Source organism: Trachymyrmex septentrionalis, unplaced genomic scaffold (assembly GCF_001594115.1).
Source record: "Trachymyrmex septentrionalis isolate Tsep2-gDNA-1 unplaced genomic scaffold, Tsep1.0 scaffold38, whole genome shotgun sequence".
Lineage (NCBI taxonomy): Eukaryota > Metazoa > Arthropoda > Insecta > Hymenoptera > Formicidae > Trachymyrmex > Trachymyrmex septentrionalis.
Window position 1 is genome coordinate 23,250 of NW_017305547.1, and position 18,198 is coordinate 41,447.

The 18,198-nt window shown below is 31.9% G+C and overlaps 1 protein-coding gene across 5 annotated transcripts in view; it reads right to left on the reverse strand.

Annotated features, from left to right (window-relative positions):
- LOC108750902 (chondroitin sulfate synthase 1) overlaps window positions 1–18,198 on the reverse strand; it is a 25,783-nt gene that overhangs the window by 1,782 nt on the left and 5,803 nt on the right. For 2 of the 5 annotated variants that reach the window (XM_018490754.1, XM_018490755.1), the window contains exons 2-7: window positions 10,061–10,155; window positions 9,783–9,933; window positions 8,388–9,381; window positions 3,617–3,757; window positions 3,170–3,350; window positions 376–732 (exon numbers count right to left, since the gene is read on the reverse strand). In XM_018490754.1, coding sequence (XP_018346256.1) covers window positions 376–732; window positions 3,170–3,350; window positions 3,617–3,757; window positions 8,388–9,203 — 1,495 coding nt within the window. In that variant the 5' untranslated portion in view covers window positions 9,204–9,381; window positions 9,783–9,933; window positions 10,061–10,155. Of the gene's footprint in view, window positions 1–375; window positions 733–3,169; window positions 3,351–3,616; window positions 3,758–8,387; window positions 9,382–9,782; window positions 9,934–10,060; window positions 10,156–17,803; window positions 18,119–18,198 lie in introns of those variants that run through there. The other 3 variants (XM_018490752.1, XM_018490753.1, XM_018490757.1) reach the window with 3 other exon arrangements.

Sequence of the window (18,198 nt, forward strand, 5' to 3'; positions counted from 1 at the left end):
ATATATATATATATAATCATAATTCAATAAATTACAGCTTAAGTTACTTTTTCGGCGGAGCAATTACATTTTTGTATTTCAAATGTACTCTGATAATTTAATTATTTAAACATTAGAGGATGTCTATATTTTGGTTAACGCTTACACATATATCTGTAACATTATTATTTAACTTAGGACAGAAAAATATGTCTCGTGGATATTAAAAGATTAATTAATTTTTGATGTAATAGTTTCACTCTACATACGTCACAGTTAAAGTGTTAACTTTAGTAAATGTATACACTTAAAAAATGTGTATATATTGACTACAGCATACATTTACTGAGTTAACATTGTGACATATATAAATGTAAAAAACATGAGTAATCGTACCGGTAAAATGTTGATGGAGATAAACGTGTCTTCGAACGGGAAGAGTAACCTTCCTGCCCCGGTACTTTCGATAAACCAACAGAAGATCTAATATTGTATCAGCTCCGTAAGAATTTACCCTCCTGTATCCGTAAAGAGCAGATCGTTCTTCGACTATGCGGCCCCGTTGCCTTGAATAAGAATTAATGGAAGCCATGACCTCTCTGGTAATATCTTCCAGGCCTTCTTTGATGTCACTGTGAATGCGTCGCCTGGGATTAGAATCGGTTAAACTGTATTCCAATTTCAAGAGAAAGTCCCACGGGATCACTTCGTCACTCGTAGCTGGTTTGAACGAACGAAGACTCGCCGGCACACCTGCACAAACAAGATTTTTTTAGCGAATCAATGAATACAGCCGGTTTCTCTGTAATTAACACCGAATGTCAAAACTTTTTCAAAGTAGTTTGCAAATTCGAGCTCAAAAATTAAAAAGTTTGAAAATTAAAATATGCTGAAGTACATTATTTTTACAATATTCAACACAAAATTATATAATTCATTATACTATGATTTATTATAATAAATAAAACAGATTTTTTTCTTTTAATTGTATATAAAGAATACGAAAAACAATATTAATACGAAGATTAAAAATTGAATATTAGAGTAGATTTAAATTACTGTCAATTTTAGTGAATCGGCGCGCGCGCGCGCGCGCGGCGCGATTTAAGACAGTAAATTAGATTTATGGCTTAGAGTTGTAAAAACGTAATAATTTCATTCGTAGCTTGGAAATAAAAGAAAATGTAGAAATGTCAAACTTTATATGTATAATTTTTATGATTAATCACACTGTTGCTAATCCGTATGTTGCATTACGTGTTTGAAAAATCGCATTTCTTTGTACCAAGCGTTACGAAAATGACAGAAAATTAATTGAAGGAAGCAAATAAATGTGGTAATTTCCTCTAGGATCTTAATGTTCCATGACCTATGATCTCGATTGCAGTTTTTTATTGGTAAACTATGCTCAACTTAGTTTTCAGTCGGTTAATTCTATTATAATTTATTACGACGTATTCATGTATATAAGTTATATATATAAGTCAACGCGATAATATGGAAATCTGGGAAAAGTGTGAAAGATATAAGAAATGATTAGAATAAAAGTAGCGAGACTTTATCAATTATTTAAACTTGATAAATGTATCATGCTTAATTTCAATCCTGTTAAATCAATTTATATAGAATAATCAAACTAAACGATACTAATTTTTAAAATCGTCTAATCAAAATAGCGTGTTTTTTTTGGTTGAAATATTATTACAAGAAAATATTAAATTACAAGAGATTTAAAGAGATCTAATTTTTTTACAAATTTTGTACTTTTTTTTACAAAGTACAGCAGGGATTTATTTTTAAATCTTTAGACTTTCCTTTATTTTCAACATACTCTTATCATTTTACGAGTAAATATCAAGCGCGACAAAAAATTATTTTAGTATTTCTTTTCTATGGAAATTATTTATTTATTTATTTTTGTTTTCTTGTGTGAAAGTTCTAAAGGTAAAATAATTACAAATTAATTTTTCGAAGGTCAAAAATTGATTGAGATCATGGAATAAATGTTGTGCCAATATTATATTATTTACAGTTTCTTTTAATTTATTTTTCATGAAATTTAGATCTGCAAGCGAAACGTCGTCAATGAAATGTAATACGAGAAGCTATGCGACGATATAAAATCAAGCGTTATGATTCTTGCGTCTCTGAGATTATGAGCGTATTCAATTTCAAATAGAGTTACAATCCCTTTGGGATATAATTTGATGTCTTGTCCCGCCGGTGCAAGCAGTGTCTTAACATGACAGATAACTGTAGTGGTTTATACGTAAGTACGCAATAAATGCGGAAGTGTTAATTTAATAGCAATATACAGTAAAAGTTTTTTACGATCGAAAAATGTGGTTATTAACGTTCTAAAAATATTTTATGGTTTGGAAAATTGTAGGAATTTAAATAGAGGAAGTGATAATAATGTATGAACATATATAGTAAAGGAGTGCGGAATAACAATGTGGAATATTCATTAGATAAACAGTTATGCATGTATATTTACAAGCCTGAGAAGAGACGAAATACTTATTAAAAAGATGCGCGAGTGTTAGTATAAAAAAAATCGTAATTGCAAATTAGAGTAAATGCATAATTTTACAAAAAATATATAAATAAATCTAAAGAGTAATATTAAATAATTTTCACGAGTTATTCTTGTCAACAGAAGATAAAAATAAGAAGAATGCAAAGTTATATGCGTATATAGGCCAGTATTCATAGTCTGTTCTTATTTCAAACTTGTTTTAAGTAATATCTTAAGATGCTAATACGGCTTTCTGATTGGTTCATGACATTTTAAGATTGTACTTGAGATAGTACAATCTTAAATATAAAAATCAACTATAAATAAATATCGGCTATACAAAGAGAGAAGTAGAGATCGGCCAAAGCCCGGCATGATGTTGTGAAATCGAAAATCATGTGATCTTGGAAATGCGCGTCAATATATCGATTACGTCAATTTCGATGAGAATTTTGACAGCAAGCTGGTGTCGCTTCTCTTACTGTCACATTCGCTTTTCTCACTCTCACATCCGGTTTCACAACAACATGGCAGAGCCAATCATCGATCGAGTCGGCATTGACCGATCTCTACTTTTAGAATCTTTAAGAAGAGAATCTTTAAGAAAAAGAAAGAGGCACGCAAGTTCGGCTCTTACCAGTAGTTTGTAATGACGGAAGTAAGATATCATACCCAGTGTGTCCGTGTCGCCGGGATAATCTTCGGAATTAGAGTCGACCGGAAAGAGACGTACGCCCTCCGCTATTTCGTAGTTCTTCAAGGCTTCCAGGCTTACTCCCAACACCTGAGCCATCGTGTAAATGTCCCTGTGCAAACGAATCCTCTCTTGCTGCAGGTCTTGTATTCGTAATCCCTGGTGGAATATATTGCACAGTATAATTTTTGCAAAGATAACTTTTTAGTAATAAACGCATTTGCACCAAAGCGGCAATTATGATACATCAGAGATATGAACTAATTGTAAGAATCGCGAGGCGATTTATTTCTTGCATCGCTTACGTTACTTCGTTCGCTAACGGTTATTAAATTACTTAACAGTTCACAGATAGGTAATGCAGTTTTTTTTTTTCACGTAACCGTAGTGTTTACCGTAATTATGATACGTGATGCAATACAAACCCTCATGTAATTGTGCAGCCTGTACATGTGAGGCGGACTTTTCACAGGATGCAAAGTAATGGCACGATGAACCTCCTTCTTCTTGAGATTTCCGGTGAACGCCTGAGCCCCGCTGCTATTGTGATAAAGAATCGACTGCATCTGTGCGGAATGAGTTTATTATGAGTATCGACACCTTCGAGAGTTGAGCAATGATAAGTAATATGATAAAACTATATTTTATTTCTAATAATACATATATAATACTAATTATTTTAAATAATTTTCTCTTCTTTCCACATATTTTATTTTTTACTTTTTTTTAAATTTAGCAGATGTAACAAGATTTTATTCAATGGCCGTAGTGAAATTATTAAAACATGGCAACTCTTCATTGTTAAAAAGAAATCAAAGCGCTGTTCATAAATCTGTCACGTAATTTTGTCATCTTTGAGATAAAAATAAATTAATTTCCGAACTATAAATGCACAACTAAGAAGATCTTCAAGTAAAAATTCAATAACACAAATAATTTAAAGAAATAATTAAAGTAGTAGACAAATTAAAATATTTTGTATTGAAATTTGGCAAATTCTTGTGTTTCTCTTAATCGATGGTTTTCATGCATTTTGCTTCTAGTCAAAGTTAATTTAAGCATGAGGAATTGTCCGATTAGGACGGGCTTTTATGCTTGATCAACGCGGCAATCGTGTTTGCCGATTCCGCAGGAGCCCGGTATATTAATTCGTCTCAAATCGTCTGTACTCATGCGCAAGCGAAGCATATCATCAAACGTGCAATTAGCACGCGGCCAGAGAAACGGAGTTGAAATACAAACTTCCTGCCTGTGCGCGCACTATGACCGCGACCTATAATAATTACCATTAAGGACGTCCTAGTCGAAACGCTTGGATCGAAACGCTAAACCCGCGATACGGGTATTAATCATAACGTTGGGTGTGGTGGTTTCTTATTTCGTAGAATTACGTCGGCGTCTCTTGACGAATATCTTTTAAAAAGTCGCTCGCGTGACTTGCTCTGGCAGTTACGTAAAGAAATCTATCACGCTTAGAATTTTCTAGAACGTTGAGCTTTTTTGAAAAGCGCCTTCTGATTCGAAAGACTCGTTAAAAGAAAGTGAAATTATAATTTAAAAAATTCCGAGATCTTTTTTTAGAGTATACTTTTTAAAGTATACTTTTATATATTTCTATCTGTCTTCCTTCAAGAATTGTGCATTTTATTATATTTACATGCGTATGAATATTACGACAATTAAATTGATACTTTAATATTTACAGACGTAATTAAAATCTGTTCAAGGTTCTGTGTGCCTCTATTTTGAATTATAATTTTTTTTCTTGTAATTTGCTGCGACTTTTTATTTGTGGCTACTGTTTACTTTGCTATTCTTAATTTTCTTTCTTTGCTTTACACTGTGTTAGAAATGTTCTTAAATTTTATTAACTTTTACGTTACACAATTTGAATTTGATTTCATGACATTACATTAAATTTAATGTATTTATAACTAAATAAAAAATATATTCGTGTATATGTACATAAAATTTAATGTATTTTTCATAAAAATTTATGAAATTTAATGTACTTTTCATAAAATTTTATTAAAAGTACATTAAATTACATAAATTTAATACACGTTCATTTAATTTAAGTATCTTAATTTTCAGTTAAATCATTCATTACTTTTAATTTCGTTCATAACCACGAGCTTCAGTTACATATAAAGGAAGCTCGTATTTACATTTCTAACAGTGTATAGATATAACTTACAGTTTTTTCTTTATTTTTATATATATATATATATATATATATATATATATATATATATATATATATATATATATATATATATATATATATATATATATATATATATATATATATATATATATATATATATATATATATATATATATATATATATATATATATATATATATATATATATATATATATATATATATATATATATATATATATATATATATATATATATATATATATATATATATATATATATATATATATATATATATATATATATATATATATATATATGTACACACACACACACACATATCACAACGCCATTATTGGTTTCTTCACCGTAATAGACGCGGCGAAAGATGCTGTAACAAAGGCGTGACCTACTGCCGGGATCAGTAAACTCCTTATCGAGTTTTGTGCATGCCTCGATCAATCAATCGTGCGTATTGAAGATGCACGCATTAGATTGCGACGAACGCTGCGCGGGCGTTACATCAGGCCGGGTATGTTAAGTGTTTTGACCTTACGTCGAGTTTCAAGATGGGAGTAGATGTTCTAGCTCTGTGGGTCAGCAGGTTACGATTTGTTCAAGCCTAACGAGTGACATCCTCATCCGTGCACTTTACCTTTCGTCGTGATAGCGATATAAACGTGCATCGGAAGTCATACCACCCACGCAAGTGCATCGTGGTCGCACTGATACAGTGTCATCGATACAGTGTCTTTTGCCTTTCCGAATGAATAATGGATGATTGTGTTAACGAATGAATTGTTAAACGCGTTTACTTATGCATACGTCTTCGAATTCATCGTCGCCATTCTTCAATGTCTCTGTTATTTCGAAGTTGAGATGTCTGTTTTGAAAAGGATTCATAGTATATTTTTCATATAAAGAGAAAAACCTGAGATAAAAATTTTGCTTTTCTTCTTCGAAACTTATTCCCGCGGGGAATTAAGATGGTTCAAATTATTTAATTTGCGTAATAAACTTTATTTTGCAAATTAAACATACAGCTTCATTATATTATTAGTTATAAAATTGTTTAGACTTATTTTATATTTATATACATTGGCGATATGAAAATTTATTCTTGAGCAGATTTTTTTGTTTTATTATAAAATTTATCTTTTTATTTAGATCCTCTTTGGAATTATCAATTCTACTTGATTATCGCGACATGCGCTTTAAAGCACTTCGTGTGGACAAATCGTTACTTAAGCGGTACAGTCTAATATGACCGCGAGTACCAAGGCGAAGAAGAATAGCTCGAGCTGACCACTGGGTTAGCAGGGTACAATTCACTTTTACTCAACGACTAACATCCTCATTTGTACCTTCCAACTTAATCCGCTACGGACGTGCCCGGTACATGATGCAGATGCGCGCGGCACATGTATTTAAATCGACGATGACGTGTCGGATGTACGCCCATTATGTGAGCATCGCGTCCTGATTCTTGATCGAGTTACACATAATTTAATTTAGGATTTAACCGGTTTAAAGAAAATTATCCCTTTAACAATTTGAAATGATGAATTGTTCGACGAGGAAATAATTGAACTATCAATGAACGATTGCGAGGGAAATGCATCAAAACATTTTTAAGTAGTAAGGTTTCTAACTCAAGGGTATTATTTTTAACATATATAAAAATTAATTTATTATTTTAAAAAATGAATTGAAAGAAAAGGTAATTATATTAAAAAAATGAACGTGACTGTTTTATTTTATTATCTCTTTTACATATTTGAGCAAGAAATTTTTGGACTTTACTACGTAATTCAATTACGGATGATTGTTGATGTTTAAAAAAACAAGACTATTATCAAGACATCCTTGTGCGAAAATTCAGGTCCCCGAAATTTTTGAAGAAAGGGTGATATTTTGATATCAATGCCAAACACTGCTTCAGTGCGATACACAATTTGCGCGTTGGGTTGTAGCACTCTGGTCTGATCATACGTAGTAAGTTGAGATGAGAAGCGCAGAAGAAGTGTGTACAACGTCGGATAAACTAGCGGCGTCTAATCTCCCTTGCGTATGTACTAATCAACAAATCGTTTCGTGTTACGTACATGCGTTCCTGCGAGTGCTCGCGGTGGAGCCTCAGAAGAAGAAATTGGATGACCAGAATAGTTCTAGTATCATGTGACAATGAAACCGATAAAATGTGTTTTACAGTTTGCAGAAAAAACACAAAAGAAAATCTTTTGTGACTATCAATACAATGGCCGTGTTTCAATATACATTACCAGTATTGAAAATCTATAGTTTATGTTATGTACACTATAGTTTTTCAGTACTGACAATGCATATTGAAGTATGAACAACAGCGGAATTACTGTGGATCGAATTGGAAATGAAAGAAGTAAAAACTAACATCACAGTCTGGATGTTTTAGATCGAATGTAGCAGTTATAAAATTCTGTTAAAGATAAAGTCATCGTTCCAAAATTGAGGAAAACAATGATTTTGATAAATATGCACGAGACTAGGGTACAATAATGTTTTGGTATAATCAGTGAGATACCATCTACTAAACTCATGCACATATACTTCTATCAACTCATGATAAGATAAGACGTTGCCTATCTATTACATGACATATACTTGCTCTCGGTGATAAAACAAATCGATAGCAAAGTGTAAGCAAAGAGAAAAAAATAAAAATAAGCTTTACAAATAAATCTTTCAAACATTTCTCTCGGTTCTATTTTATTATTGTCATTTATTAACAAGTGAAAAAAAAATCATTTCTTGATTTAAAAAGAACTATTTCCAAGCTATTATAGATTTTTAGAAAATATAGAATATATATATATATTGAAGAAAAAAGGAGGCTTTTGTAAACTTTAAAAATATTTTCTAAGAATATTTTTTAACGATTTAGAAACTAAATTTTTCTCTTTAATCTTCTTAATTTTATTTGTTTGCATATCCCTCGTAATGTGATCACACTAATGGTATTCTTCTGTAAACATCACGATAAAAAAGGAATTACCTCGTAGCTCCAAGTGCAGGGGATCCCAGCGTACTTTTTTACGCATCTTCCCAGCTCGACGTCCTCGTGCGTGGTGTACAAATGACGCAGGCAATACTTAATGTGTGGCACAATCCTCCTCAGCGTTTCCCTGGATAGTACTACTCCCGGGCCACCCATACAGAAGTTCTCATCATACTCTAGCGACAGCAATCCGAACTCTTCTGAGTTCCCTCTGCCAGCCTGTCCGATGTACATCGCCCTTCGAGAATCGACAGACCTCAGCAGCGTTTCCAATCGATCTGGCCTTACATATACGTCATCGTCTGCCCTCAAAAACCACTCGAAGCGATCGCCAAAGTTGTTCCACATATATTGTAACATCATAAACGACTTCTTTTGCGGTGGATAGGTGTCATCCACTCGTGGAAGTGGCACTAGAGGCAAATCCGGACAATTTTCAGGAACCGTCGAAGACTCCGACGAGAAGAAGGCTATTTTGCCGGGCAATTCCTTGCCCCACGTCTCGTAGACGGCTTTGGCTCGCGTGTCCAGATACTTTTGAGCTGTCATTACGCCCACAAACACTAAATTCGAAGTGGATTTGTCGATTTGCTCGTCATCTCTCAGCCACGGCATGTTTTGCGCTGATGTTTTTAACGGTGACCGAAAAGCGGGCATGGAAGTCCAAATGGCGATCGATTGTTGCTGATTGAAGGCGATCAGACGATAGCTGAGGATCAAAAAACCCAGGATCAGGCCCACGAGGAGGCCCAAAAAGGCGCTACCCACTCCACGCCGTTTACGCATCACTGGGTGATACGTCACCTCTCCCATTTGCACTCTTTAAGGGTTCCTGGGTCTTCGATCGGGTTCATCCTCGTCATGGTGCCCGCTATCGCCAACTCAGGTATAGTAATTAGGTTCAGTCTCGTCAGAGAATATCCTCCCAATCCCATCGCTGTATCTGTTACTAGAATGGAGAAACTTTCTTCATAATGTAAAAAATTCCATCCTGTGGATAAAATTATTTTATATTATTATTTTACATTATTTAAGATTTTTTAAATAAAAATTATTTATTTCTTAAAAATTTTTCATATACTATATATGTTATTCTATTTGATCCAAATATTTTTTTAGAAGTAGAATTGCACCTTTCTTTATTATATATTACAATTTTAATTCTTTTTTACTTATATAGGTATATATATTTTAAATAAAAATGTTACATTCGGTTTATGGATACAATAATTTATTAAAATTTGTCATGTGATATATTAGTTTGCTATTATTTACCGTCACCTTATATCGTAAATTAGGACTGTTACATATTAGCTTTACATTAATAAACGCTGCAGACTTTGTATCTTAAATACTGCTTTCTAAGAAATCTTTGGTAGAAGGGAGACTTACAGGAATAAACGATATCCTGTCTGGACAGAGACGTATTTGAGATCTTAAACGAATTCTACGAGCGATGGACCTTGATTTATGCCCCCATGTTATTTGTAAAACAAACTTCATGTATTTAATCTTCGTTTCTTTTCGCGAAGCTGCCTTTTAACTAATTAGTTATTTCTCTTTTACATAAGATTTTCAAATCTTGACACGTTAATATTTACAAGTTATAAGTATTAACAATAATTTCAATTAACAGATAAATATAAAAATAGATTTATAACGAAACTCACGTCAAATTTTTCCTTCGAAATGTTGAAAATGGCCATCGCCTTGAAATGACGCCGACCGAAGAATACCTGATGCGAATGCGAGCGCGTTTGATAATCTGAAACCAAAGCAAATTATAAATAATAGAAATCGAATTAGAAATCACGAAGAAACTGAAACTAATATGTACAACTATGCGACGGCTTTAAAGAATGAGGTCGCACACGTGCTAAGTGTTACCAATTCAAATTAACGACGTCAATTAATACTCGAATGTTTCATTTTTTACAATAAAGTGTTGCTTGCGACACTTCATTATAATATTGAATGATGTTCGAGCATATACGTCAATTTGTATTCATCTAATCTTAATGACACAGCAATTAGTATGTACGATAAGATTTTATATTTTTCCAATTATTTACAGCTTACTTTTATATGTATATATATAGGATATTCTATTTTAATTAATTCAGTCAATTTTTCGAAATTATTAATGGTACAAAAAAATGTTTCAGATGAAAAGGTTTCGAAGGAGAGATGTATTTTGGTCAGGTTGTTTTTTTTAAATGTCACAAAAAGGTCATCATATAAAAGTCTTCATCTTTTTAAATAAAAGGTAGTAAAATTATATAAGTTTTTCACATGACATGAGTTTTTTAATTTTATTCTTTATGTAAAAGTACTAAAATAGAGATATTAAAAAATTAAAAGTTTACAAGATATATTTTATTCTAGTAAATTTTGACGTGAATTATGAAATCTCTTGTAAACTATTAATATTTGGTAGCTGTATTTTAATATGTTTATGCACAAAATATATAATGAGACGAATCAATTAGTATAAAGACAATCCATTGTTGTTTTTCATTAAAAAAATGTACAAATTGCATAATTTTTTAAATCAATAATTTCGGAGAAAATGAACTTATATGATAAAATAAAATACTCTGTATAAATAAAAGCAGATTATAAATATAATTGAGAAAAGATATGATTGAGAAAAAAATCTTATCAAAATAGAATCTTAAATTTTAACTGTATCTTACGTTATGGTTAAGTATTGCATAATTTACGGTTATGTAGAAAGCAGCGTATCTTTCCGGTTGAAAGGAGTCCCGGATTTTAATAAGTTGTTGCGATTATTTACGGGTCGACGGATATTATGCCGACTCAAGAAAAATATTTTTGCATGATTGGTAATGTTTGGTCAGGCGACCTGCGATAATGGAAATGGGAACAAAGCAAGCTTTGTGCATAGAAAGTTATGAAATGTATAGCGGACCTCCAGAAATGAGAACCCGACGCCGTTACAGCTTCTACAACGAATTAACCGCGTCAGTCTGTTATTTTTACAATCGCGCCCAGAAATGCGACGTTTCATTTGCGAATTCGCGTGCGATTATGTGACATACGCAAGTATTTTGTATATTTATAATTAACAATTGGCAGTAGCATTGCCTTCGAAGACGTTTTCTTCGATGTCATTCTATTCATATTAGTATGAATCGAATTTTCGCGGTTAAATGCTCAGTTAAATGTTTGCTGGGAAAATGTGTAAAAATATTTTCTCAGCAAACAAAACTGCGCAACAAAGTTTTTCTGAGTTTTAGTTAAGAAATGATAAAATTCTAAGTTGTTTTTGCAGAGAACAAAATTCTAACCCTTTCGCTATAATGAAAGGGTCGATAGATTCTATCGTTTTTTGCTTTGAGAGCCCTTTCTAAGCATCCACATCATTATCCCTAATTTATATCCATCCAAATCGGCGTAGACAAAAGAGTCCTTGGCAAAACCGGTTTCTGGCCTTATATGTGCATATCGACAGAATAGTTTTGAATGATGAAGCTTTTTTGAGATGAATTTTTGCAACTCCGTCGAGTTATAAAAAACTCATGCAAATTTATAATTTACAATTTTTGTTGTGGAAGAATAACTTTAAAGGTTTCTTCTTTTTCAAAAATGATCGCTGACGAGGATTAACATAATGCAATAACATTTGCAATCCTGCGTAATATTTAATAGTAGCAATTCTTTCGCTGACGCGACTAAGTTTTCTGGTAATATCTCGAAAATTTGAGGATCGATTTTCAAAAATCAAGATAACGGATAGTCAGAATAGATAATTAAATTTGTAATAATACGCACTTTACTAATTTATTATTTATAGGATCGCAGTCGATTGTTATCGTTGATTATTTCTAGGCAAATTATCGTTACGCCTACTTCCGTTCACACGTATCACATGAGATCATTACAGGAAGAAACGAACGTAACTCTTTCCTTAAAAATTCATTCAAAGGTCAATTACACATGCTCGACTTATGTAATGCTATAATATCACAATGTGATTGGGCGATGTAAACTCGTCTCAATTTAATGCTGTATCAGCTCGCTTCTCGCATAATTATTAAATTATATACATCCACAGAATACATTAATCACTCTTCTAATTACATCTCTTTTTAAATATCGTACACATGTCAACATATCTTAATTACTTTATTAAACATAACGTATTTAATTAGTCTACAAATATATGACACTGCATCTTCATGAATTTTCATCAATTGTTAAATCATAAAAGGTGAAGTGAAATTATATAACTTTTTCACCTAACATAAGTTTTTTTAATTTTATTCTTTATGTAAAAGTACTAAAGTAGAGATATGAAAAATTAAAAGTTTACGAGATATATTTTATTCTAGCAAATTTTGACATGAATTATTAAATATCTCGTAAAGTACTATTAATTTTTAGTAGCTGTATTTTAATATGTTTATGCACAAAATATATAATGAGATGAATCAATTAGTATAAAGAGAATCCATTGTTGCTTTCCATTAAAAAAAATGTACAAATTGCATAATTTTTTAAATCAATAATTTCGGAGAAAATGTGAATTTAATTGATAAAATAAAATACTTATTAACGAATTATAATATATTAACGAACTATAATCCGCGTATTTTCTGTGTGAAGAGACGAAAAAATTCTACACTGAGAAAAATGATGTTACATCAATAGCATTATTTTAATTAAAAATAATTTTATTAATTCACAATAACATTATTAATAAAAATACATCATGCATTTATTTTAATAAAATTGTATTTATAAATAGAAATATACACGGAATCGTCAATCGATACTTCAAAGATACGGATATCTGTGAAACCGCTCAATAAACTTAAAAGGACAACGCAGATGCGCACCGAGTATCAATTACAGTTAACTCTTTTTAGCGGCTTTTCCGTTACCACGTACAGAAAAAGGAAATGCGTCTCGCGTCAGATGTAAGAGCTGTTGAGGCCGAAACTCACGACTTCCGTCGACTCGTCGCGTCCGCGAGATTAGAGTCCGTGAGAGTAGCCGGTACGGTGTAATCGCGATTACATGCACGACTCCTCGAATCCACGAAATCCCGGTGTTCGTCCCGTTAAAGGATACGCTCCGGAATGACGTGCACAAACGAGCGCGTAAGAGAGGCGGGAGAACCGGTTTAAGCCAAAAGTCGGCGCTGTGGTGGATGCCGCTAGATCGCATGTTCGAAGCATTCGACTCGGTTTAGTCGATTAATACCGGGGAACGATGAAATACTGTGTGTTTTAAGTCAAGGCGAATCTTTAAAATGAAAAAATTACAGGTTTACGTAATGTCTCAAAAACAGAAGAAGAAAAGATGAATCGAGACTGGCGATCACCGAGACTTTGATCGCGAATTCGTACGACGGTTGCTCCAAAATTTATTCATGGATCGAAGTGAGAAACTTATTTATTAATTTGAAATTTAATTTTCAGAATATATATTTAATCGCGAAAAGATTAAGTTTTTTCTATATAAATTGTGTAATAAATTGAGATGAGAAATGTGGATCATGTGTTGCTTAATGAGAATTCCCCGATCTACGTGAATCTATGTTTATCCAGTTGGTTTTTAATTTCGATGAAATAGTGTTAAAATATATTATAGGGAGAAGATCAGTTTTTTTTATAGCAAACTAGATTTTATTATTTGTATGTTTTAATAATTTATATAAACTGGTGAATTATTTCTACGTAAAATTACAGAAATTTGTGCTGCAATTTTGATAATTAATCTATTTTAGAATGTAAAAAAAATATTGTTTATGAACGTTTATGAACTTAAAAAAAATTATCATTACACATAAATCTTATAATAAATCATATTTAGAAAATTCTCGGGAAATATTCAGAAAATGGAATTAAGTTCATCAGTCGGGCAATAATATTACTATATACATAGAAAGAATAACTTTGCGCTAAAGTATTTAAAATGTTAATTATATAGATACAGATCTGAAACTAATTGTGTTGGACCATTAATATTATATATGTGAGACGCTTAAGCACAATAAGCAATGCTAGAGAAAGTTCTGGGATTCTAGCAATCAGCTAGAGTTTAGCCCACATAATTATTTTAACAAACATTTAAGAATTTTAAGCACGACCGTATGTGTGAATACATCAAATACGACAAAGAAAGCCATGATCGGTGAAGTTTCCGAAAATACTCGAAGGCGTCTTTTAATAAAGCGACCGTGTGTCATGGTGTTATGGTTAGTCGGTCGCGGAAATGTCGGTTTATATTAGCGACATGACGAGTGCATGTCGCCGAGTTGAAGCCGCAGTAGTCGTCGCTGCGTGATAGCTTTTGAGAATAGAGAGGAAGCTTTCTCGATGAAGGGAATGCTGCTCTCTTTAATTGTTCCCACAGACGGCGAGACGTCGGAATCGTTTGGTTGACCGCTAGCAACGAACACGACCAGATTGTTGCGGTCGTGACTCGAATCGAGAAGACGATCCAAAAGAGAGAAAGAGAGAGAGAGAGAGAGAGAGAGAGAGAGAGAGAGAGAGAGAGACACCGTTCGATCGACCGGTAAACTGAGGACGACCATAGTGGAGTCATCGACTCTCTCGTGACGCGGGACCACGGCGAATCGCCTCGCTGTTCGTCGGACGACCCTATTTCATGGTCTAGCAGAATCTAGCTGGTCCAGCAAACCTCCGTAAGAATCGAACACTCTTATCAAATTTAATGTTATCATATGTGTGCCTGTAAGTCCGTATAAGTGAATTCCTTAGACGGTGAATGTGCGTTTTAGACGTCATTAATCGGAATTTTATCGCGAACATATTTTCCCAGACTCAAAGTACTGATACGTGAGCTCCACTCTAACTCGACTTTTAAGTGCCTAACAGTGATGTATGATGATGATCCCCTCGACCTTTCCCGAAAACTTTTAATTTACAATTTAATCGAAAGTATTGTATATTTCTGTTTTATCACGTTTTTATCTCGTCGTTATGATTGAGAGAATACGTCGAAATTTGCCCGATGTTAGAGACTCTATATAATAGAGTCTTACGAGCAATTTTGTCAAAATTCTATGGAAAAGAAAGATATATATAATTGCTTCCTATATATATATATATATATATATATATATATACTATTACTCTTACTTTAACTTATACTGTTTCACTCTATAACTTTAATTAAGATTATAGAGATAACAGTATAAGTTAAAGTGAGATAGTATATATACGAGAAGAAATTATATATATTTTTCTCAAATAGGATTTTGACAAAATCGTTCAGACTCTGATATAGGATCTTTATTCGACGCTAGATACATCAAGAACTGTATCAGAGAAGGTGCACTAACCCTGCGGGTTCATTGCGATCGACATGCCCACAATCACCGGTTGAATGAGCCGCATCAGCAAACTAGCAATTGGACAACACGCGCAGGGAGATGTGACTGTATTATCAAGAGCTCAATTACAAAGATTATTATAAAAGAAGAGTACATTCTTTTTAATGCTTTATATCATAAACGTATAATTCTATTCTCTTGAAAAATATATAATAAATTTTTCTATTCAATTCTTCTTATTATGAAGCAGAAATTTTAATTGCTCGTAGTATTATATTGGGTTGTTTGTGTTCGTGTAGGAAAAGTTCTGCGGTATTTTTTTAGCTTCAAATTATATATACAATATCTTCATTAAAAATTTAAATTTAAAAAAAGGATTTAAAAGCTTAAAATCTCTACTTTTTAATAGTTATTATATTTTTTAAATTAATTTACGTGAGTTTTGTAATTTTTATATATAGAAAACTACGAGTTAGAAAAAAGGGAAATTTTTTTTCTCACTTTGTGGATCTGTCACGTGCCAAAAAAATTTGCGATAATTTTTAATTATTTATATCGTAAAAGTTTAGAGTTTTCCTTACAAAATCATTCCTTAAAAATGTTTCTATGATTTTTTGTTCTTGAGTTATTCGCGAATTAAGTAAAAAGAAGCATTCTGACGTTAATTGCTCATAACTCCGTTAAAAATCATTGCACTGCAATTAAAAAAAAAACAGATTTTTGAAGCTGAAACGTTGCTCTATCAAATAGTATCATGCCAATTTTTTAAATGTAAAATATATAGAAATTTAAGTTAAAAATGTGATATTACTATCCTTATATAATCATTGCGCAATGGAAAAAAGGATAATATCATATTTTTTGCTCAAATGTACATATATTCTATTTTTTTTAAATTGGCAATTACACTACTTGGTGGAGCAACGTTTCAGCTTTAAGAATCTATTTTATTAATTACGGTACGATGATTTTTAACGGAGTTATGAGCAATCAAAATCAGAATAATCTTTATCTAATGTAACTTGGCAACAGAAAGTCGTACATTTTTTAAAAACGAACTTTTAGGAAAAACTTTAAATTTTTATGTCAGATAATCGAAAATTTTGCAACAAATATATTCTATATATAATTTTGAGCTAACAAAATTCCGTAGAACTTTTTTCCAAGCCAATAAAAAGAAAAAAAAATGTTTTTAAATATGTGAAAGAAAAATATATTTACTTTTTCTTCTACAGAGTTTAATCACTTGTAATTGTATCTTTTAATCTCTCAATAAATTTAGAATTTATTGAGTGCAAATATTTAATATTCTACCAAGAAAAATTCATCCAGAAAAAAAGGCTTTTTCTTCGATTTAAAAAAATGTTTCTTTGCTATACGGTTAAAGAAAATATTTCTTCGATTTGTGAACGTCATTTCTTTGATTTAAACATTATTTTTTTAAATTAAATAAAATTTATTTGATTTAAAGAAATTGCGGTCAAATTCAAGAAATGATCTTTGTTAGCTCAAAATTATATACAGAATATATTTGTTGCAAAATTTTTTACTATCTGACGTGAAAAGTTTAAAATTTTTCCTAAAAGTTTGTTTTTAAAAAGAAATTATGATTTAAACGTCATTTCTTGGATTTGAACATAATTTTTTAAAATCAAATAAATTTTATTTAAAAATTTATTTGATTTAAAAAAAATAATGTTTAAAAAATGATGAAATTCAAAGAAATGACGTTCACAAATCAAAGAAATTTTTTCTTTAACCGTATAGCAAAGAAACATTTTTTTTAAATCGAATAAACCTTTCTCTGGATGTTGAAAGGATGATTGTTAATACTAGTAAGGCAAATAAAATAATTTTATCGACAAGACTGCAAATCTGCACGTGACTAGGGTTAATTGATTTAAAACAACACGCAATGTTTCACAGAAGAAACGATGATTTCTTCGATAAAGAGGAGAAAGAAGAAAGAGCTGATATATTTCATTTTATGTCGTTCAATCATTATCAATCGTCACCTCCACGTTTCCGCGAAATGTGCGTGTGATCAGAGACAAAAATAAACCTCCCTCTAGGAAGAGAAACTTACTTTCCAACACTCGACCAATCCGTTCTTTCGTCAGTGCCACACACACCGTTTCCGTCCGCACGTGGTGCACTTCTCCTCTTTCACGACGAAAAATGCCGCGTATTGTGCGCTCCACTCTTCGGGCGATCATAAACTTCCACAGACCACACAATTAAATTTACACGAAATCAAAGACTACTAGCACGAGTTTCGAGAGTTTCTTTCGTTAAAAGGAACAGAGGCAGTTTATTACTAATCATTAATTCGATACCAAACTTATCGATCGCGACTATTTTAACCAAACTTGTTAAATGCCAAAGCAGAGTCGCCTTTCCGAAAAAAGAATTAAAAAAATCATTGTCACAAAAAGTTAAAGTTATCTTTTTCGTAGAAGACTTGCTTCAGATGATTTTTAA